Genomic DNA, 23,740 nt, shown 5'->3' on the forward strand with positions numbered 1-23,740 from the left:
GTTTGTTCTTCTTCATTTTAATACATTATGAACCTAAGTTAATGTGTGGTGTGTGTGTGTGTGTGTGTGTGTGTGTGTGTGTGTGTGTGTGTGTGTGTGTGTGTGTGTGTGCGCGCGTGTGCATTGTACAGTGATGATAGATGGTAACTGAAGAAAGGGGTCTGGAGAAGAAGGGTTGAATTTAAGATTGGGTTTTAAGTAAAAATTTAGTTTTTAAAAGATTTGTTTTTCTTATTAGTTTTTTCCTAAAGCATTCTTTTTCTTTCTTTTTTTTTTTTTTGGTCCAGTCATGGGACCTGAACTCTGGGCCTGGGCACTGTCCCTCTACTCTTCAGCTCAAGGCTAGCGCTCTACCACTGGAGCCACAGTGCCACTTCTGCTTATGTGGTGCTGAGGAATTGAACCCAGGGCCTCAGGCATGCAAGGCAAGCGCTCTACCACTGAGCCACCTTCCCAGCCCTCTAAAGCATTCTAAAGGGTACTACCTATTACTTTCAGCTCTTTATAATTCTAGAAATTTCTATTGTTTTCTCCAGGAATCTCTCAATTTCTACCTCTCTGATAAATGTTGTGTATCTAATTCAGTTAATTTATGAAGGACCACTCATAGTCCTACATGTTTCATAGCTTTGTCTTGTTTGAATTTAGATCTCATCCAGTGGGACACTTTTGAGCATGAACCTCAAGCCTTCTGCTAAAAGTAATAGCAGCCTGTGTATCTTGATACCTGCCTATTCAAGCTTTTCTTCATCTGGCTGACTAAACTCTTGGTGCTATCATGGACACCCTGAGCTATGATTAACAGGAGCTCCCACTGCTCTTTGTTTCTTGAGGATACCTCTTAAAGCCCATGTTAAAATTGACATTCCTGGTCATGTAGAAGGAAACCCATGGAAGGAAAGCAGGTTTTATTTTTTGTTTTTGTTTTTAGAATGGTTGAATGAGAGCAGAGCATTGTGGTAAAAATATAACAGGAATATAGTAAAGATAATAACCTGATAGATTTGAGACTCCCAAACAAGAATCAAGTTGTGAGAAAGAATAAATGATAGTGAACATATAGCTGAAATATATTTAAAAAGAAAAAGAAACAAATAAGATGTGGCTTATGTCATTCATCATCAGTTTAGCAGATTTGTTGAATATATCTGTGGTCTCAGATATAAATATATGTGAAAATGAAAAAACATACAAGTTCACCATGACCTCTTCTCTGTTCTCATGTCATTAACATATATTCTCTCTGACATATAAGAATTGTTACATCATGGAGGAACTAGAGTCAAGAATGGAACTGTGAAACAATAAAGCAAAGCAGTCTGATGGAACAAAATATTACTGATCCTGACCCAGGAATCAAAACAAAACAAAAATCAGAGGCCCTATGAGAAGAGAGCGCCACAGAGAAGGGTATTGCAGACCTGCTGAATTTGAGCTAATTGAGAAATGTCCATGGAAAGTTGTATTAACATTCCAAGAATAGGAGAAAGGGTGTCTATGGCTTTGTTGTTATCTTTCTTGGGTTTATTTGTGATATATCCCTTGTGGAACCACTTAGGAAGGGAAGGTTACAAACTGTACATCAGAGCTTTTCTAACATCTGAAATGGAATTTCTTTGAAAGCCGGAAGTATCTTCTAGAACACTGTTGTCAATTTTTTCACAGTTTTGAGTGTTCCTCTATCTGGCTCTAGTGCTATCCATCACCACTTACTACCTCATTGTAGTGAGGGGAACTGTGTCATCTTCTTATTTCAGTGACTTTCTAGAATCATTTCCACTGTCTCTATAGATAGGCAGAAACTCTGACTCCTAGGTCTTGCTCAATGAAAGTGTGCCAATAGAATAGATGAACAGGAACACTGTTATTACACAGTTGAGAACCCTGAAATACAAAAAATGTGAAATGATAGTAATTCAAGGTACAGGTAGAAGAGGGCCCAGAACCCCTGGATCTCAGGCTGATTGTCTTTTCATGTCTATAACATAGAAGCAAACCTAGAAGCTTTTTTATTCATTTTTGTTTTTATTTTGTTATGGCTAGGGTGCAAAGGACTGAATGAAAGTCTCATCCATGATAACAACACAATTTCCACTGTGCACGCCTTCAACCCCATCCTTTCCTCTAAATAAAGAAGAAAGCCCCAAGTTTGTCTTTGTTAAATTTTATTTTTTTATGTTTTTTTATTGTAAAAATAATGTACAGAGGGGTTACAATTACATGAGTAAGGTAATGAGTGCTTTCCTATCAGCATTGTTACCTCCTCCTTTGTTTTTCCCCTATCACCTCCCCAACTCCCTCCTACTCCTCCCCATCAAGTTGTAAAGTTTGTTTTTAACATAGTGTCTTGTACATCTCATTGTTACAATGAGTCAAGTTGTAACCTTGTTTCAGCATTTTGTTATTTCCCTTCCTCTCCCCAAATTAGAAAAATATAAATACAATATGCAGAGTTGTTAAGCTATGAATAAAGAGGTTACAGTTACATAATGTAAAAGGTACATTTATTGTCAAACATTATTACCCCCCTCATCTTTCTCCCACTATACCTCCACCTCATTCCTCCCCTCCTGCCATGTTGTAAAATTCATTTCCAACATAGTGTCTTGTGAGTATGGCTGTTGCATTGGTTCACCCTTCGTCCTTTGTCTCACCATTTTGTTATTCCCCATCCCTTCCCCAAATCAGATAAAGGTATATATAAAACATAGGTTACCAGAATCAAAAACAGTGATGACAGGTGATAGACAAAAGGAGAAAAAGAACAAAAAAATAAAGTTTCACACAGTACATTACATTAACAATACCAGCAAAGAAAAAAAACAACAAAAACCTCTTGATTCATATCTTGGAGTTCATTTCAATTAGCATCAGTTTGACATTTTGTATTCAGAGTTTATGGTTGACTTTGACTTTATCTTGTTTTCCCATAATGAAGATCCTAATTATAACTAGCATATCGTCAGAATGCACACATTGTAATGATTTAGCAATGGGTGTAAGGATAGAGAAAGTGGGGGTGTTCTTCATAGTTCAGTTTAAAGGCTATTTTATCATCTGCTCATTAAGAAATAATTTATCTTGAAATTTCATATTAGAGAAGGGGGAAAGGGTCAGACAAGAGGAATATGGTAGTATTTATTTTGGCTATTTGCTGAGTAGAATTGTTGGTAGCAAGGGAAAAAAATAAATGAAGCTAAAAGTGTGAGTTATCTCTTCTAAGGACTGTTGTAGACACTCTACAAAATGTGTGCTTTATGTCTTTTAAACAAAATAGGCCATTAAGTAGCAATTCTAAGAGGAACTTTATCTCACCTATAAATACAAGTGAACCTTTTAAGCTCCAAATCCCCAAATGAAGACAATTTACAATGATGATCAAGATGATGCATACAATTTCACACCAGAACCATTTCATACCAGAACTCTACTGGTATTTTAATAATAATGAATAAAAATATATGTCGCTAACAAAAATGTTACTTAAAGTCAAATCTTCTTAAGGAGTCAATGTTAATTTCTTTGAAGCTGTGTAAATACCAATTTACTGAGAATTTTTGTACCTTTACTATGAAATTAATGTAAAAGAAGACCTTTAACATTTAACTGAACACATGCGTTAGAAAGCAAATTATCATCATTTCTACAGATTGAAAATATCTAAGTGCTTGGGAAGTCAAACAAATGTTTATAAAGAAACCCATTAGTTTCTTCATTTACTTCTTAACAATATCTTTTGTTCTTTCTTTATATTTATTTGTCCTTGGAAACTAATGCATTAGGAGAACATGTTGAAGGGAAAGATAAAAAGGAAAAACAATTCGGTGTGTGTGTGTGTGTGTGTGTGTGTGTGTGTGTGTGTGTGTGTGTGTGTGTGTGTGTGGTGTGTGTGTGTGTGTGTGTATGTATGTGCCAATCCTGGGACTTGAACTCAGGGCCTGGGTCTTGGCCCTAAGCTTTTATGATTGAGGTTCTACAGTTTGAGCCCCAGCACCACTTCTAGCTTTTTAATGGTTAATTGGAAATAAGAGTCTCATGGACTTTTCTGCCCAAGCTGGCTTCTAACCACAATCCTCAGATCTCAGCCTCTTGAGTAGCTAGGATTACAGGTGTGAGCCAATAGCGCACAACCAGATTCAAATATTTTTTGAAAGTTATCTATACTCTGTCAATGCTTTCCGCTGCTCAAGAAATGCAACTATACCATAAATTAAATGATTCCTGAAAACAATGTTGTATGTAGGATAATGTCAGGGATGCTTACCTGCCTCTTGCAGAGGTGGTAGCTGAATGGCCCAGAGGTCACCACAGATAATATATCAACCAAGTTTGTGTCCAAGCCATACTGCTGATTAGATGGATGGCCCTGAACATTCCTGTCATTTGCCCAAGTTCTGTTATCCTCATTTGTAAAGTGAAAGGTTAGACCCAACAATTTCAGGTGTTGCTGAGGTTTTGAAATTCTTTTAGTCTATGAATATAAGCTTCTTATTTGCATATAGGATTGGAATTCTATAAAGATCTACTAAACTAAATGACCTGAGGTGTTTGGTTGTTCCCAGAAGTGTCATTATTTTATCTACATAAGGACAGAACAGCGCAAAATGTGGTCTTTGTTACAAAAGAAAATAGTGAAGATGAAACTATGGTTATTTGATGAAGAATAATGAAGAATTATAAATTATATTTGAATTACGCATGTTCATTTTATTAATAGCCTTTTAATTTCTTCTGGGTTTGGGGAGAATTAAATTTTAAGAGCTTGTTTTGAAAACATTCTATTGTGCCAGCACATCAGTGAGTGTTGGGTTAGTTTTGGAAAGCATGACTTAGAAAAATCATGTGGCTTATTTCAAGTTGTTTCACTAGAAGTGGGTAAGAGAAAAACTTGTTTCGTTTCTAACCAGGTTTTCCCTTAAACTTAAAACACTTTCTTTTGTACCTACAGTCCTAGCATTTCAGGGGCTGAGACAAGAGGATAGTGACTTGGAGTTAGCCTGGGATGTTTAGTAAGATCTTCTCTCAAAATTACAGGAAAAAGAAAAAATCAAGTGAACAACAAAACCCCTTGTTTTGCTGCATTAGGTTTCTTCACTATTTCAGTTCGTTCAAAGATCCACATACCCAGTGCAAACACACATCAACGCACGTGTATACACACACACACACACACACACACACACACACACACACACACACACACACACTCCCTCTGAAGGGAGCTGGTTGTAGCTTTTGCCTAGTATAGACTCTGTCAAAAGGCTGAAATGCCTTTTGTGGTTAGCCTGCTGGCTAACCACAACGTGGTATGCTCACATACAGGAAGTCTGTGATTGCAGCAAAGCATATGGTCTTCCCTTTCCTTCCTTCCCAGCCTTGGTCTAGGTGTGATGTGGAGACAGCCACCATGAGGCCACCCAACCATAAACAGATCTCAGCCCTGAGATTTTCATCCTCAAGTGCTTGTCTTCATCTATTTCATTCCACTCTGCTTTGTCTTTCTCTGCTCACCTGACCCACTGTGAATGTTTAATTTCAAAGGGCCCATCTGTGATGTTACTTCCTGGGTTAATTATTAAAATAGTTATTCTCGGTTTTAGCAGATATCATCATCAGCTCATGTACTGCATCTTTTCTCATTTGGGACTTCACACTTTATAAAGAGAGTTACTCTCCCCAGTCTATTCTCTTTCCTCTGGAAAATGATTCCATGGCTGGTTATGATAAACATGATTCTTATTTTGAATATAATAAAGCTGAGTTCATTTGAATGTATGATATCTAGACACTGGTTCAAGAGAAGAAATAGATCTATGGGGGAACAGGGTCAAACTCTCCACTCTTAGCAACTTTTTGACTATGTCAGGCTATCCCATTATTACCAAGCAAAATAAAAGTTAAGTACTTTCTCACATAGACTGGATCATTTCTGTTTTAAGATGAGAAAACATGCTCAAAGCAGATCATTTTTATATTTTTGTGGCAAAGCTTGAACTCCCAATGACCAGGAGTAATTGGAAAAGAAGCTCATCTACTCTGCTTGAGACTGAATTGAGATGATCAAGGTTGTTCACTTGGCTAGAGATGGCAAAGGAATCTACCATTCTGCTGTAGATGGAGAGGAAGATTATCTTTTGTATAATCTGATTTCCAATTTTCCCATTTTTCTTATTTTTATATTTTCAATTTGATTTTTTAATTTTTAATAATTATACAAAAATATTTCAATTCAGTGTTAATTTATGAATGTGGTGCATCTTGATGAATGTCCCAACCAAGTGTCCCTCCTCTCCCAACCCCACTTCCTTCAAGTTACCTAGTTTCATTTTCATGTACATACATTGGACATTATGACTATATTTGCCTACCCTGTGTCCTTCTATTCATCTACCTACCCCCTTTGCAGGGATAAAAAAGTTCAGGTAAGTCCTCCAAAAGCTATTGTTGAAATGGACAGGGCCTATGAGAACAGGCATCCTAAAAGATCTCCTCTAGGCCTTTTCACAAGCATTGATTATTTTTTTAATGGATTTGCTTGTTTTAAAAGTGGAAGCTTTGATCCTGGAAGTCAAAGTGTAAGTCAGATACCTTTTAAAACAGAAAATGTAAAGTAGGAAGCATGGTAGCTGTTGACCTGACTTCTGTATAAATGCAATTTTCCCTAAAGCCTTTATTTTGTGTACAAAATGTATCTAGCCATGGAATCATTTTAAGGAGGAATGAGAATAGACAAGATAGGTTGAATCACCTTGAAAAGTATGAAGACCCAAATGAGAAGGGAATGGCAGAGGGCTGGAGGAAAGTTCAAAAATCCCTAGAGAGCAAGGTGCCAATTTTACTAGCAGAGTCTTACCTTAGTGAAAATTTTCTAACCTTTTCTAGTAGTTAATTTGTTGACAATGGTTTGTGAGCTACTTGATGTGTGAGATTCTGTTGCACTCAGCTCTATCCCTAATGCCTTTCTGTTCAGTAATTTATAAATAGCTGGCTAAATTAATTTTAAATAGTCACTTCTTTTCTATTATCCAACAAGCATTTTAGTAATTTACATGTTATACTCAAACACTACTATAATAAGATGAAAAAAATTGAATTTCAGAGTTGTTTTCTGGATGATGTGTGACTTACATTGACTTGAACTTTCAATAGAGTTGTCCTGCTATAACATATTTATTTGCCAAAACAACTGGCTAACTGGGTAATAAGGCTTAGAGGAAAAATAAGGATAAGACCTAATACGAAAGTAAACCATCAGTGACTCATAGAAGACTGTTAGAACATATAAAAATAATGGCACAGTTTTATACATTTGAAACATTTAGGAAGTGCATAAAAATTATGGAAGATGTAGTTCTTTGGCTTAAAAAGATGTACAGTTTGCTTGTCCTGTAAATCTGGGTATCCATAGGAGTGTACATTATTGTGAAGTGATGGAAAGACATTCTTTGAAATGGGAGGATGATTATAAACACAAGTGTAGATGGGTGAAGGCATAATGAAGCTGATTATTTCAATACCATACTGATGTTTGATTATTCTGTGAGTATATGTCTCTCTCTATATGTATGTATGTGTCTCTATGTGTTTCTCTGTGGTGGGTCTGTGTATCTATCTGTACCTCTGTATGTGTTTGGGTGTGTCTGTGTGTGTTTGAATATTCCTATAAGGCTAATTTTCCTACATATATCTAATGTGTCTTGTTGCCAAAAAGGTCAGAGCATATATATGCTCTGTATTGTGTTCAACTTCTTTGTGAATATGTAAGTGGAGTGATGAATGTGTTCTAAACAGGTGCTGGGAGTCATGTTCCTTTCCTCAGGAACATGGCAGCCACTCTGTGGTTTCTCTTCCTGAACTGGCCCAGCCACCAATGTAATTTTTATGCTCTTTCTCTTTCATGTTTTTCAGTCAGGATCTGGCTCAGTTTCATGTTTATCAAATCTCTCAAAATATTTTTCAAACATTTGTGGTTGGGAGATTCTCAAAATACATTTTGCCAGTTGATTTTTTAAAATACATTTAATAAACAAGAATTTACTCCCTCTGTCCTTAATTAATTTTTCTGCAATAAACTGAAATAAGCTCTGTATGAATTTTCTGGGTAAATAAGCATGATCTTATGCAAATATTCTCTAAAAAGATGTCAAATACTTTCTTCCTAAAAGACTTATTCATGAAGTTTACCTTCCAACTGAATGTCAGGTTTTAAGGTTCTTTCTAATGAGTTATTTTTGCCTTTCTTGAAGTCGTTTGTCAGTGTCCCAAAGGATCAGAAAAAGAATGTTGGTATTGTGAGGTTAACTCTTTGGTTGATAGATGGATTCTTTCTATTTTATTTTGATCACTTACCATTCATTTGTTCATCATACCTTTATTAAGACCTAGTATACACCAGATTCTTTGCTAGAAGCCCACAAAATGTGACATACAGAAGAATACACAAACAAATGAATTGTTAGATAATATTTAGTAAAACAATTGTCCTAGTCTGTCATAGAATACCAAAGGCTGGGCAATTTCTGATGAATAGGCATTTCCTGGCTCACATACTTGGAGACTCAGAAGATGATGTAAAGTTGGCAGCATCTAGCAATGCTGTATAGCAAATGACAGAAGGTGGGAAGGTGAGAGACTTTACCATCCTCCTGAACATACTTTCATTAAGGCACTAAACATTCCTATAAGCTGGGAAAGTTTAATCTTCATAGTTTAATCACCCCTTAAATGTTCCATCTCTTAGAATTGTTGCAATAGCAATTATATCAAGACATGACTTTAAGAGGGCACCGAAACTCAAAGGCATCTATATACTAAGAGTGAAGGATAGGTTCTCTATGTGAAATGGTTAAGGTACATTAGCTTCAGTTTGAATGAACAGAACTATAGTGCCATGACCATGTCTCTATTTCATATTCAGACACTATCAAAGAAGCCTTGGAAAGTACACTTACCACATTTAGGAAAAGACTGGAAGTTCAGTTAGAGAAGTAAACATCAAATTCATGATTGTTCAAGCTAGGACCTGTGGTAGAGTTCTATAATGCTGGCACATGGGAATTAGAAGTAAAGGGATTATAAGTAGGAAGCCATCCTAGACTACATAGCAAATGATTGTCTCAATACACACACACACACACACACACACACACACACACACACACCAATTATATAAAATCTGGAACTACTCTCGATTGCATCTTAGAGTATGTTGAGAAATTTGTTTTCTAATGAACTACACACAATTGAGAGCAAACAGTCTGAAGTAAGATACTGTCATCACAGGAGTCCACGGGGACTAAGGATAGGAAAATAGTTAAACAATGTCCTAGTATTCCTAGTATTCTGTCTTTTTCTGATAGACTAAGCACAATAGCAGTAATGTGCGGTTCTACTCAAAGTTAGTTTAAGGAATGGATGAGACAAACTTGGTGAGAATTCTGGTGGCCTCACTTTCCTGCTGTCTGAAATTGAACAACCTACCTGTTACCTGTGACCCTCATTTTCTCTACCTGAAAAAGGAAGTTGCTCCTTTGCATGTGGGTTGCTGTGAAAGGTAGATATAATGACACCTTAAAACCAGTTGTTCCCAGCCTTAGGCAGAGCTTGTGGATAACTTAATAAATGATGGCTGTAAATGACATAATTTATTTTTTACTAACAAACTCTTTCTCTCTCTCACTCTCTCTCTCTCTTCTCTCTCTCTCTCTCTCTCTCTCTCTCTCTCTCTCTCTCTCTCTCTCTCTCTCTCTCTCTCTCTCTCTCTCTCTCTCTCTCTCTCCCCCCCCATTTCAGACAACTGTGATGACCCGTTAGCATCTCTTCTCTCTCCAATGGCTTTCTCCAGCTCCTCAGATCTCACTGGTACTCCAATCTCAGCTCAACTCAACTGGAGGGTTGGTAAGTTAAGTGACTAAAATCCTAAGCCATATGCTAAAGCAGACCATTCTGAGTGCATGGGAGAGAGTGAACACTTCCATTCATAGATATAGTATCTAACAGTAACGTGTAGAAGGTCATCTGGAAGGAGAAAGGTGTAAATCTAACTTTAAAATGCTTCCAGTGATGTGACATATATTCAAATTATGCTAACTAATGTTTTTACAACCAAAAGATTTTTTTTTTCCTATCCTGAGCTTGACCCCAGGACCTCACACATTCTAGACAAGTACTCTACCACAGAGCTATATCTTGTCCCCTAAGCTCCTTTTAGACCATCATACAAGGGTAGGTATCAAAGGGAGAAGGGTAGACAAATGAAGAGAGAAAGTGGGGTTGGTGGGAGAATGCAATCATAAAATTCTAGATGCATTGTACTCATAAACTGACATGTTGAACTGAAATCTCTTTGTACAGCTGCTTAAAGATAATTAACAAAAGTAAAAAACAAAGTATCTGATAGTTGAATTACTGATTATTTATTACCTGCTTTTATATAATTAGAGAAAATAAGTTGCTTGCAATTTTAAAAGATCTGCTAATCTTTTAATGTCTCTATTAACTTCTTTACAGTACATATCTATTGATATATTGGGCAAACTACATTTGTAGATTTTTCAATGCTGACTTGCTGACTTATCTTTGCATTCTGGAATATGATTTAGATCACATAGCCATTCACAGTATCATAAAATTAGAAAAAATGCTTTCATACTGAACATATACAGACTTTTCCTTGTCCATATTTTTTACATACTATGGTATATTAATCATTTATAGCATATAAATAACCCAAAATACAGGTATCATAAGTAATCTACTTATATTCTAAACTACAGGGGTAAATGTATGTATATTAAATACAAACTATATATCATTTTACACAAGGGACTTGAGCATGCATGGATGTTGGTAACTAAGTAGGTTTTTAGATCCTTATCTGCTGGACTAAAGAGAACATATTGTTCTAAAAGGAAAAGAAAAGCCAACAAGACCTAAACAAAATGTAAGATTAATAATACATTTTTGGACTACAATTTCATTTTGCTAAATATTTTGTGCCCCAAATTTTATCAATTATTTTAACTTAGTCCTAACACAGATGTTGTAAGGTAAGAACAATTGGTGTTTGCTCATAAGTTATTGCTATTTGCCCTGTTTTTAAGGGTTAAATAGTGTGTAAAATTTTTGCAGGAAAGAAAGGGAAATGCTTGATTCAAACCTGATTCCTCCAAATCTAGAGATTAAGCTTAAATTCACCATGATATTAAGTTGATACAATAGGACAGGTTGAAGTGGGGTGGAGTACAAAGAGGAGTAACTTAAAAACTAATTAACCAGCGTTCAAATGCTGGGCTATTACACTGAAATACTCTGTGAGTTTCTACAAACCATTTAACTGTTGCCAAACTCAGTGTTTTTAATCTGTCAACTACCCTCAATAATGTCTGCCTAGCAGCATATGTGCAGAACGAGGTCAGACTGGTATATCCCAAAGATCTTTCCCACCGAAGATTAGAAAAGTGAAATGGAGCATGGAGGCCTATTTTTCTTTTTTCATTTCAGAATGACACACAAATTGGGAAATTTTAACAGTCTCCAGTAGGGATTCCAGGGACAGAACTGGTCTCAATCCCACCCAAATTATTGGAGCAGGAAATTACTACTGCCTCATGGCTCCTTGGCAATTTCTGCCACCGATAAGCTGTGGGTCTGATCACCGGCTAGCTTCCTCCCTAGTGGATGGTAGATAGTGTCTGAGAACAGGTGTGTCTGTTCCAACTTATTATAATTGTCCTGATCCAGCTCATCAGGGAATCTGGGTGCCTCCGGCCTGGACTAGCATGAATGCGTACAAAGGGAGACTGACCTCTCTCCTTTCTCTTAACTAGAGCCTAATCTAAATTTGGAAGGCTGAGTGGAAGCTATGGTCATGCAGTTGGGGTTCCTTGGTTGAGATTTCACTTTTTAGGTCAGCATTCAAGGTGCTGACAAGAGCCCCTGCTTTCAGGGAAGAATACAATTGAGCTCAGAAAGTGATCGATTATGCAGCTATAGATAAGAGCTGCAGCTCTAGAGCTGCATACTTGAATCACTTGAACCATTTTACAGGAGAATTACCTGAGCCTATCTCCCAAACACACTGAATTAGATGCCTAAGATGAGGTTCAGGCAAAGATATCGATCAGCTGGATAAATTAAAGCTTTCTAGGGGCTTCCAAAATGCAAAAGGAGTTGTTAAGTAGGACATTGGGTAAATTCATGAATAATAAACACTTCTATGAATTTTGACTTACCATTTGCTATGTACTAGGCAGCCTGCTAGAATCTTACAACATGATTGGAAAAATAGGTACAGACATTATTGGTAAAGAGTTCATATGAAACTTCATTGACCTACTCATGTAACTGTAAACCCTCTGTACAGAATCTCTACAATAAAATAAAAGGACAAAAAAGAGTTTATATGAGAACTAGGTGCTAGTGGCTGATGCCTATAATCCTACTTAGGCAGCTGAGATTAGAAGATTACAGTTCAAAGCCAGCCTGGGTAGGAAAGTCCATGAGACTCTTACCTCCAAGTAACCACATGAAAGTCAGAAGTAGTCTGTGGCTCAAACTGGTATGTTGCTAGCCTTGAGCAGAAAAGCTCAAGGATAGTGCCCAGGCTCTGAGTTCTAGCCTCACAAGTGACAACAACAACAAAAACAGACAAACAAAACAGTGTTCATATGAGAATGTAAACTTGAAACTGTGATATAATTAACAGCTAACATTTATTATTTTGGAAATAGTGGCATTAATTCTTTTATCTGGATACTATACGTGTATGTGTGTAAAATTAACTGTACATATGTATCTTGTATTTATCAGATTACATAGAGGAAATGTGAATATAAGTAAGTAGTTGATCATTTAGACAGCTAAGACTCATATATATATAGGTAGATATGTGAGCATAAGGCATACAGCATGTATATCCATAAGATCAAGAATATGTGTATACAATTAATGCTCAGCATCTATATGAGATTGATTCCAGGAATCCTACACTATCAAAATCCATGTATCATCTGTCCCTTGTAGAAAATGATATATGGGTTGCCCATTACCTATGAACATTCTTCTGTACATCTTAAGTCATCTCTAGATTAATTATAATTCTTAATACAATGTAGATGATATATAAATAATCACACTATATTGTTTGGAAAATAACAAAATAAAAAGATTTATAAATTTTGAGGCCATAAAATAATAATTTTCAAATATTTAAAAAATTTCTGTTTATTGAATTAACAAACATATATGGACAAATATATAGTATATCTACATATATATCTCAAGTTTAAGAAGAGTCTATGTTACATGTTAATATGCTTGAAGTAGAATATACATATATGTATATAGATATATTTACATATACATGCATAGAATATATGCATATACTCTATACAAATATTAATATAAAGTATAAAAGAAATTGTGTGATGTTATTATGAACAAATTTTGTCAGTTAGTTGAAGAGAAAGCCTGTAGCAATATTTGATGTTGAAAATTTCATTAAAAATAACTAATTATTGTTTTCTTTTCAAACCATACTTGTGTCCTCTCTTTTCACTATCAAGTACTAAAAGCAATTATAATACCAACTACTCTTTTCCATATGGATAATTTAAATGTTTCCTTTCTGTTCTATGAGTGCACACATCATAAAAACCATGTTATTTTTGTTATCTGTAGAGATGTCCAAGAGATTGAATATGAGGATGTTATGTCTAGGGCTTCACTCTACTAGTACATAAATGGTACCAGAATGCAGCTAAATACCACAACAAAGATTGGTCTTAACAATGGAAATTTTGTGCTACTTTTATTAGTTTTCTTTTTTTCCTCATGGTGTTATTGAAATTAGCAAGTAAAACTTCATATATTTCCAGTATATGGTGTGATGACTTGACAGAGGTATACATTGTAAAGTGAGTAGCACAATTGAATTATTTACCAATCTTTAATATCTATAACTTCTCATACTTACTGTGTAAATATTTGTGTATGTTGAGAAAATTATATCTACTATCCTAGCACACTTCAGTTATACAGTGGGATATTATCAACTAAGGAACCATGATGACTCTTATATTGTCATACTTTATTCTTTTAAATGAAAGATTATATTCTTCTCTTAACATCTATCCATTTCCCCTGATCCCTGGCAACCAGCAAACCACTGCTCTCCTTTTTTAGATTGCATATAAGTGAGACTGTAAAAGTCTAATCTTTCTGTGTTTGGCAATTTCATATAAAATAATTCCTACAAGGTGCATGCATATTGTTATTAATGCAGGGATTTTTCTAGTTTATGGATGAATGCCATTCCAACATATACTTAAATACCATTCCAACATATACTTCCTTACACACATATATAAACAAACACAACTCTATTTACATGCTTATCCATCAACAGATTCTTGAGTTGTTTCCACATATTGGCCACTGTGAATGCTGCCAACAGTATGGTTGTGCAAGCAGTGAATGGAGAGTCTGATTTTTGTCCTGTTCATTCACTTGCACAGAAGTAGTATTACTCAATTGTATGGTAAAACTAGTTTTAATTTTTTGAGGAGCTGTGCTATTGTTTTCCATAATTTTTGTACCATTGTACCTTTGTATCAGTATTGCAAAAGGGGAGAAATATAAAGGACGTTGAATCCTGTCAAAGCAGATGATTTGCAACTATGAAAATGTAATGAGAAAACCTGTGGGGAATGCTTTTTGGGGGGAAGAGAGAGAGAGTAGCAGAGAGTGTAACAGGCAGTGAGGCTGATTTCAATACAGAATAAACAAGTGAGGAGAGAGGTTCCTCTGTACAACTAATATAAGCTGGTAAAAATAAAACTAACTAAGTAAAATATCAACAATAAAATAGTGGATAAGGATTCCCTTTTCTCCACATCCTTTCCAATACTTCCTTTATTTTTGTATAGTCATCCTAATAGGTGTGAGGTGATATCACCTTTTTGTTTCCTTTATGATAAATCACTTTTTGATGTACAATAAATAACTGTTGTTTGTTTGTAGGGTTTCCTTTATTTGTTTTTATTAAGGTTTTTTTTAATTTTTTTATTGTAAAGATACTATACAGAGGGTTACAGTTACATGAGTGAGGTAATGAGTACACTTCCTCTTGAGCATTGTTACCCCCTCCATTGTTTTCCCCCTACCATCCCCTCACTCCCTCCCTTCCCCAAGGTTCTTTTTTTTTTTTTTTTTGATTGTGATTAAGTGATTACATAATTTCCGGTAATTCACAGTATTGTGGAATAATGATGCTCGTTTAAAGTTACAAGTTCATTCTAACTTTCCTGGAGCAAATTGTCTATCACAGTCTGTAATATATAACGGTGCTCACATGTTATATACCATATATGTGATCAGCAGCATGGGGATATTTGGTAGTGGTTCAACCAGATGAGTGGGAGTTCTTTGTTTCTTAAGTCCTGTTAGTTTTGTCATATCACCTAACATTTTGGATTTATCATCCACTTATCAGGGAGACCATGTACTGTTTGTCTCTTCGTTCTTGGCTTACCTCGCTCAACATGATTCCTTCTAGCTCCATCCATTTCCCTGCAAATGCCATTATTTTGTCATTTCTAATGGCTTCATAATATTCCATTGTGTATAGATACCACAATTTTTGGATCCATTCATCTGTGGTGGGGCATCTAGGTTGTTTCCATATCCTAGCTATTGTGAACAGTGCTGCAATAAACATGGAGGTGCACGTGTCCTTGTATATTGGTTTCTGTTGTTCAGGGTAGATGCCTAGAAGTGGTATGACTGGGTCGTAAGGGAGGTCAATCTTTAGCTTTCTAAGGACCTTCCAGACTGCTTTCCAAAGTGGTTGTATGAGTGTACATTCCCACCAGCAGTGTAATAGCGTTCCTCGTTCTCCACATCCCCTCCAGCATTTGTCGTTGGCTGATTTGTGGATGTGGGACATTCTGACTGGGGTAAGGTGGTATCTCAGGGTTGTCTTTATTTGCATTTCCTTCACCACCAGGGATGATGAACATTTCCTCATGTGTTTCTTTGCCATTTTTATTTCTTCATTTGAGAAGTCCCTCTTTAGTTCCCTTGCCCATTTAGTAATTGGTTTGTTAGTTTTGGGAGGGATTAGTTTCTTGAGTTCCCTGTATATACAGGATGTTAACCCCTTGTCTGATATATTGCTGGTAAATATTTTTTCCCAATTAGTTGTTTGTCTTTCTAGCTTGGTTGCGATAGCTTTATCTGTGCAGAAGCTTTTTATTTTAAGGTAGTCCCATTTGTCGAGTCTCTCTCCAACTTGTTGTGACCCTGGGACTCTGTTCAGGAAGTTCCTTCCTGTGCCTATTAGTTCAAGTGTCTCTCCTACTCTGTCCTGCAGTAGTTTCAGAGATTCAGGTTTAATGTTAAGGTCTTTAATCCATTTTGAGTTGATGTTGGTGCATGGTGATAGGCTGGGGTCCACTTTTAGTTTTCTGCATGTGGCTGCCCAGTTTTCCCAGCACCAGTGGTTGAAGAGGCTGTGTTTCTTCCATTGTATGTCTTTGGCTCCTTTGTTGAATATCAGCTGGCTGTAGGCCTGTGGATTTATTTCTGGATCTTCTATTCTGTTCCATTGGTCTTCGGGTCTGTTTTTGTGCCAGTACCATGCTGTCTTTGTTATTATAGCTCTGTAGTAGAGTTTGAAGTTCGGCATGGATAGCCCTCCCATATTGTCTTTATCCCCTAGAATTGTTTTGGCTATTCTAGGTCTTTTGTTGTTCCATATGAATTTTTGGACTGTTTTCTGTATTTCAGTGATGTACGTCATTGGGATTTTAATAGGAATTGTGTTGAATTTTATATTAGTTTTGGAAGCATTACCATCTTTACTATATTAAGTCGGCCTATCCAAGAGCATGGGAGGTCTTTCCATTTCCTAGTGTCTTCTGCAATTTCTTTCTTTAACTTTTTATAGTTCTCATTAAATAGTTCTTTTACATCTTTGGTTAGGTTAATTCCTAAATATTTTATTTTTTGGGAGGTTATTGTGAATGGGGTTGCTCCCTTTATTTCCCTCTCTTCCTGTACATTATCAGTGTATAGGAAGGCAACTGATTTTTGTGGGTTTATTTTGTATCCTGCTATTTTGCCGAAGTGATTTATGATTTCTAAGAGTTTGGGGATGGAGTTTTTGGGATCGTGGAGGTATAGTATCATGTCGTCTGCAAAAAGGGATAGCTTAACTTCTTCTTTCCCTATGCGGATCCCTTTAATGTCTTTTTCTTGCCTTATTGCCCTGGCTAAGGGTTCTAGGACTATATTGAAGAGGAATGGAGACAGTGGGCATCCTTGCCTTGTTCCTGATTTTAGGAGAATTGGTTGTAGCTTTTCCCCATTAAGTATAATATTGGCTATTGGTCTGTCATAAATGGCTTTAATTGTTTTTAGAAATGTTCCTTCTATTCCTATTTTCTCCAGAGCTTTTAGCATGAATGAATGTTGAATTTTGTCAAAGGCCTTTTCTGCATCTGTGGCGATAATCATGTGATTCTTGACCTTGGCTCTGTTGATATGTTGGATTACATTTATTGACTTACGTATGTTAAACCATCCCTGTGTCTCTGGGATGAAGCCTACCTGGTCATAGTGAATTATTTTTTTTATGTGTTTCTGGATTCTGTTAGCTAGAATCTTGTTAAGGATCTTTGCATCTGTGTTCATCAAGGAGATTGGCCTGTAATTCTCCTTTTTGGTTGGGTCTTTGCCTGGTTTGGTGATGAGTGTGATATTGGCTTCGTAGAATGAGTTTGGGATAGCTCCCTCCTTCTCTGTTTCTCTGAAGAGCTTGAGGAGTATGGGTATTAGTTCTTGTTTAAAGGTCTTATAGAATTCTGCTGTGAATCCATCTAGTCCTGGGCTTTTTTTTGTTGGAAGACTTTTGATAGCTTCCTGTATCTCATTATAGGATATTGGCTTATTTAATTGGTTAACTTCTTCTTTGCTCAGTTTGGGCAACTTGTATTTCTCTAAAAATGCATCCATTTCTGCCCGATTTTCTTCCTTTAGAGAGTATAGCTTTTGAAAGTAGTCTGTTAGAATTGTTTGGATATCTTGGGTACGTGTTGTGATGTTTCCCGTGGCATCCCTAATCCTATTAATATGGGTTTCCTCTCTTCTTTTTTTAATTAATCTAGCCAATGGGCGATCAATTTTGTTTATTTTTTCAAAGAACCAGCTTTTTGTTTGGTTTATTTTGGTTATGGTTTTCTGATTTTCTAATTGGTTAATCTCTGCTTTTAATTTGGTTATCGGCTTCGTCTAGTAGCTTTAGGTCCCATTTTTTCTTGCTTTTCTAGCTGTTTTAATTGCAACATGAGATTATTTACTTGGTCTGTCTCCATTCTCTTGATGTGGGCACTGAGGGCAATAAATTTGCCCCTCAGGACTGCTTTTGCTGTGTCCCACAAGTTTCTTTGTGAGGTGTTTTCATTTTCATTGAGTTGTAGGAAATGCTTTATTTCTTCTCTGATCTCTTCTGTTATCCAGGCATTGTTAAGGAGTGTGCTGTTCAATTTCCATGTATTAGAGAAATTTCTGCGGTATGCTTTGTTATTGAGAGCTAGCTTGATTCCACTGTGGTCAGATAGGATACAGGGGATTATGTCGATCCCTTTGTATTTGCTTAAGTTCCTTGCATGAACTATGATATGGTCTATTTTGGAGAAAGTTCCGTGAGCTGCTGAGAAGAATGTGTACTGTGTTGTTTTAGGGTGAAATACTCGGTAGATGTCAGTTAATTCCGTTTGAAGTATGGCCTCTCTTAATTCAGTAGCTTCTTTGCCAATCCTCTGGTTGGTAGACCTGTCCTTTGGTGAGAGTGGTGTGTTAAAGTCTCCTAGTATTATCGTATTAGGATCTATTTTATTCTGTAAGTTTGAGAGCATTTGTTTGACATATCTGGGTGCACCAATATTTGGGGCATATAAGTTGATGATGGTTATATCCTCCTCTTGGATTGTTCCCTTTATTAATATGTAGTGTCCGTCCTTGTCTTTCTGTACTGATTTTAATGAAAAGTTTATTTTGTCAGATATCAGGATAGCTACACCTGCTTTCTTACTGGGGGCGTTTGATTGGTAGATCCTTTTCCACCCCTTCACTCTGAGTTTGTTTGTATGTTTGGCTGAGAGGTGGGTCTCCTGAAGGCAACAGATGGATGGGTCTTGTTTTCTTATCCAGTCCTCAGTTCGTTTTCTTTTAATTGGCGAATTCAGCCCATTTATATTAAGAGAAAGTATAGAGAGATGCATTGTTGTCCCTGCCATTCCGTTTTCCTAAGTTTTTCTTCTTTCCTTTCCTCCTGTGCTTGCTCAGTTAGACTTTGAGTAATGCCTGTTTGGGGCAGGCCCCAGTTCCTGGTTGCTTTCTTCAGGTTGTGTCTCCCCTCTTAGAATTCTTTGTAATGCTGGCTTATTGTTTATGTATTCATTTAGTTTTTCTTTGCTATTAAAAGTTTTCAGTTCTCCATCGAATGTGAATGCTAGCTTTGCCGGATATATCAGTTTGGGTTGGCAGTTATTGGCTCTCAGGGCTCGTATGGTGCTTTCCCAGGCTTTTCTTGCATTCATTGTTTGTATGGAGAGATCTGCAGTAATTCTTATTTTTTTCCCGTTGTAGTATAGCTCCTTCTTCATTTTTGCTGCATGCAGGATTGTTTCCTTATTATTCAGATCTATCATTTTTACTATAATGTGTCTAGAAGTGTTTCTCCTGGGGTCTTGCTTGTTGGGAGTTCGATAAGCTTTTGTGATGTAGTTAAGATGGTCGTTTTTGAGGTGGGGAAAATTTTCATTGATTATATTGTTAAATAGGTGTTGCATTCCCTTGCTCTGGAATTCCTCACCTTCGTCCACTCCAATTATGCGAAGGTTAAATTTTTTAGCATTATCTGCTTGCTCTTGAATATCCCTTTGGTTTAATTTGAGTGATTTTTCCATATCTGTCACTTTTTGGTCCAGTTGGTGTATTCTGTCTTCTGTATCTGACACTCTACCTTCCATTTCATTCACTCTGTTGACAGTGGCTTCTATTGTGGTTTGCATGGAGGAAATGGATCCCTTTATGGATTCAATGTTGGTTCTCAGAGTACTGATCTCACCTCTCAATGAGGTATGCATTACCTCTAATTTGGCATTTATCTCACTTCTTACTCAGGTTTGTGCAGCTTCTATTTTTGCATGCATCTCTTGTTTGATACCCTGTATCTCTTTGGATAGTTCATCCTTGTGCTCTTTCAATTTCTGATCAATTTCTCGCTTTATTTCTTGAGTCATTGCCTCCAGCAACCCTTGGATGTAGCTTTTGTCTTCCATTCCTGCTTTGCTCCCACTGGGGCTCTCCCCTGCGTGGCTGCTGGCTTTTGAGGTGAGCTTGCTGTCCTGGGTGGTGGTAAACCTTGTGATTTTTCTCTGTGATTTTCGCATGGAGGTTCAGGAGACTGCTCTTCAATTTTGTTTTGGTGTGTCTGTCTTTGCTTGGTTGCTGATTCTGTATTGGTAGAGAGAGTCTGTGCCTGATCTGGGTTCTGTTGGGAGCCTATTTCCAGCTGCTATTCTGACTTACTTAGGATTCTCAGCTCTCTGCTGTAGATTGCTGGCAGTTCCCGCCTTTGGAAGGGTTGAGCAGCCTAGACTGCTTGTGTTTGCTCCTACGAGTGCTCTTGTGAAGAACAGATGCTCTGGATGCACTCTCCTAAATACTGGAGTCTGCTATGGACTCCTGATGTGTTTTTGTTTGTTTGTTTTGGGCTGGTTGTGGGCTTGAACTCTAGGTTTGGGTGCTGTCCCTCAGCTTTTCAGCTCAAGGCTGTCACCCTACCATTTGAGCCACAGCACCACTTCTGACCCTTTTTGCTTTTGTGATGCTGAGGAATCAGATCCAGGGCCTCATACATCCAAGACTATCACTCTATTGCTGAGCCGCCTTAACAGTCTGAGCTCCTGCTTACTATCAGGTGCTGGCAGCCTGTGTTGCCCAATTCCCAGTCTAGGGTATATGGGTGGAGTTTTGGTGGGGTTTGGGCTTCTCTTGTCCTGGGCCTCCAGGTCTTTTGTTGTCACAGGCGTGCTTCCCGGGGAGTGTTGTTTCCTGGTTTTCTCCCCTCTGTTGAGGCGTATGCTCAGCTTTTTACTTCAATTGGGAGGAGTTGGTTGTGTTGTTCAGGCGCCGGATCCCCGGGCCTGGTTCCAGCCCCAGCCTGGAGCGCGCTTGTTAGGCCTGTGCTGATGTGTGTACCACCTAGGTTATGAAGCTTGGAGCGCACTCGTTAGGCCTGTGCTGATGTGTATACCACCTAGGTTATACAGCCTGGGGGACACAGTTCAAATTTCTTCTACTGTTGGTAGTCTTGACCCAGGGGTGCTGTTCCTGGCTTGGGCATTTAAGCTCCCTTCCAGGGGTGCTCTTGCTCTAGCCTGGCCAGCTGAGTGTGTTCCATGGGCTGGTGGAGCTCTCAAACAGTTCCCAGTTTTAGTGGGTCCTGTGGTCCGGGTGTTGGGGTAGGGAGTCTAGGTCAGGGTCTGGGGATTCCCTCCAGCTCTGGTCTCCCTTGAGGGATACACTTCCCCTGTGGGGTACTCACCCTGGAGCTGGTTGCTTCTGTGTGGTGTAGGTCGTCAGTTGTTGTTGCAATCCGGGCTGGGTTGGGCGGTGGTGGCTCTGTGTGATTCTTTTCTGTCTCTGCCTCTGTCGAAGCTGTCGGGTCAAAAGTATCCAAGCTCAGGCAGCTTCTTCGCGGTACCTCTGGGGCCCAAGCGGCCCAGCCAGGTCGCTGCGATCGCAATCGGGCGGGCGGGTGGTCGGGCGGGCAGGTGGTTCGCCGACAGGTCCCTTTGTTGTGCTGCTGGTGCCGAGCTGCTTTGGCGGGATGGAGCCTCTCTGCTCGGGTGGAGAGTGAGGGGTATGGGTGGGATCCTCGTGGAGACTCCCAGCTGGTAGGTTTCTCTGTTCCTGGCGATCCGCTGTTCTGCAAACCGGTACCTGGTGATCTGAAAGTGGCCCCCTGTGTCTCTGCTGTGTCTCTGGGGCTCCCACAGCCCCCGCTGGGCCGGCTGGCCGGCGGCTTGGCGCACTGCCGCGAGGCCAGTAAAGGTTGGGGGAGGGGTCTTTGCTTTTCTCTGTTCTGAAATTCTTCTTTTCCTCTCTTTCTTTTTTTGTTATTCTCCGCCTCTGGTTTTTCTCTGAGTGTTCGTCGTTTTGTTGTTGTCGGTCTCTTGGGGAGATTAAGCGTTGGAACTCGAACTCTCTTTTTGGTTGGAGAGAGCTGTGGCGTTTCCCTACTGCTCCGTCGCCATCTTGGTCCCCCCTGGTTTCCTTTATTTTTAAATTGAGTCATTTGGGATTGTACCATTGAATTTTATTTGCTCCTTTCCATTTTAATTATTTATCTTACAAATATTCTCATTTATTTCTTAGTCTCCATTTTAATTTTGATTGTTTCCTATGTTGTACAGAGCTTTTTGTTGAAATTTTTTATTGTGAAAATACCATACAGAGGGGTTACAATTACATGGGCAAGATAATGAGTACATTTCTTATCAAGCATTGTAGCCTCCTCTTTGTTTCCCCTTCCCATCCCTTCCCATCTCTCCCACCCCGTTCCCCCAACTCCCCTAACCCACCCCCAAAGTTACAAAGTTCATTTTTCTTTTTTTAATTTTTAATTTTTTAATTAATATTACATTGCAATTTAACACATGGACCTAAAGAAGGAACATCATTATTGCTCATATCATAAATATAAGAAAAGTATTTGATATAACTCACCACTTATGATTAAACAAGAAATAAAACCTTTTGAATTCTAATTTTAAAAACCTTCAAAATCCATACAGTGGGAGTTAAACTTAGTGGCATACTGAGAATTTTTTTAATTTAATTTAATTTAATTTTTGTGAACATACTGTACAGTGGGGTTACAATTACATGGGAAGGATAATGCATACATTTCTTATCAAGCATTGCAGCCTCCTCTAAAGTTCATTTTTCAACATAATGATTTGTACATCTCATTGTTCCAATGGGTCCACCTGTATCCCTAGTTAAACTATTTGTTTTTTCCCTTCCCCTCCACAAATTATACCAACATCAAATACAGTGAAATCAGGGGTTATATCGTGGGGGAGGGACATACAAAGCAACAAAGAAATAATCTTATAAATGTGTTAGAAACAATTGCATGAAAGCAAAAACATTTGAATACTTATCTTCGGGTTCATTTCACCTAACATCAACTTATCTGATTGTTTCTGCTTGTCTCAGACATATACTAGTTATTGCAAATAAGGGAAACCATGGGACCAATGTTTCTTTGGGCCTGGCTTACTTCACTTAATATAATTTTTTCCAAGTCTTTCCATTTCCTAACAAATGGGGCAATGTCATTCTTTCTGATGGAGGCATGGAAGTCCATTGTGTATATATACCACATTTTCTTGATCCATTCATCTACTGAGGGACATCTGGGTTGGTTCCATATCTTAGCTATGGTAAATAATACTGCAATAAACATAGTTGTGCTGGTAGCTTTAGTATGGTCTTGTTTGTGATCATTTAGGTAAATGCTCCAAAGTGGAATTGCTGGGTCATAGGGGAGCTCTATGTGAAGCCTTTTGAGGAACCTTCATACTACTTTCCAAAGTGGTTGAACAATTTTACACTCCTACCAACAATGAGTAAAGTTCCCCTTCTGTCCACACCCCCTCCAGCA

At 37.9% G+C, this 23,740-nt stretch overlaps 1 protein-coding gene across 1 annotated transcript in view; it reads left to right on the forward strand.

The window, feature by feature from the left end:
* Positions 1 to 23,740, forward strand: part of Cntnap5 (contactin associated protein family member 5) — a 948,142-nt gene that overhangs the window by 194,782 nt on the left and 729,620 nt on the right. The window contains exon 2 of the mRNA XM_069989436.1: positions 9,793 to 9,897. Coding sequence (XP_069845537.1) covers positions 9,793 to 9,897 — 105 coding nt within the window. The remainder of the gene's footprint in view (positions 1 to 9,792; positions 9,898 to 23,740) is intronic.

Source organism: Dipodomys merriami, unplaced genomic scaffold, assembly GCF_024711535.1.
Source record: "Dipodomys merriami isolate MVZ:Mamm:240054 unplaced genomic scaffold, mDipMer1.0.p SCAF_38, whole genome shotgun sequence".
In the NCBI taxonomy this organism is placed as follows: Eukaryota; Metazoa; Chordata; class Mammalia; order Rodentia; family Heteromyidae; genus Dipodomys; species Dipodomys merriami.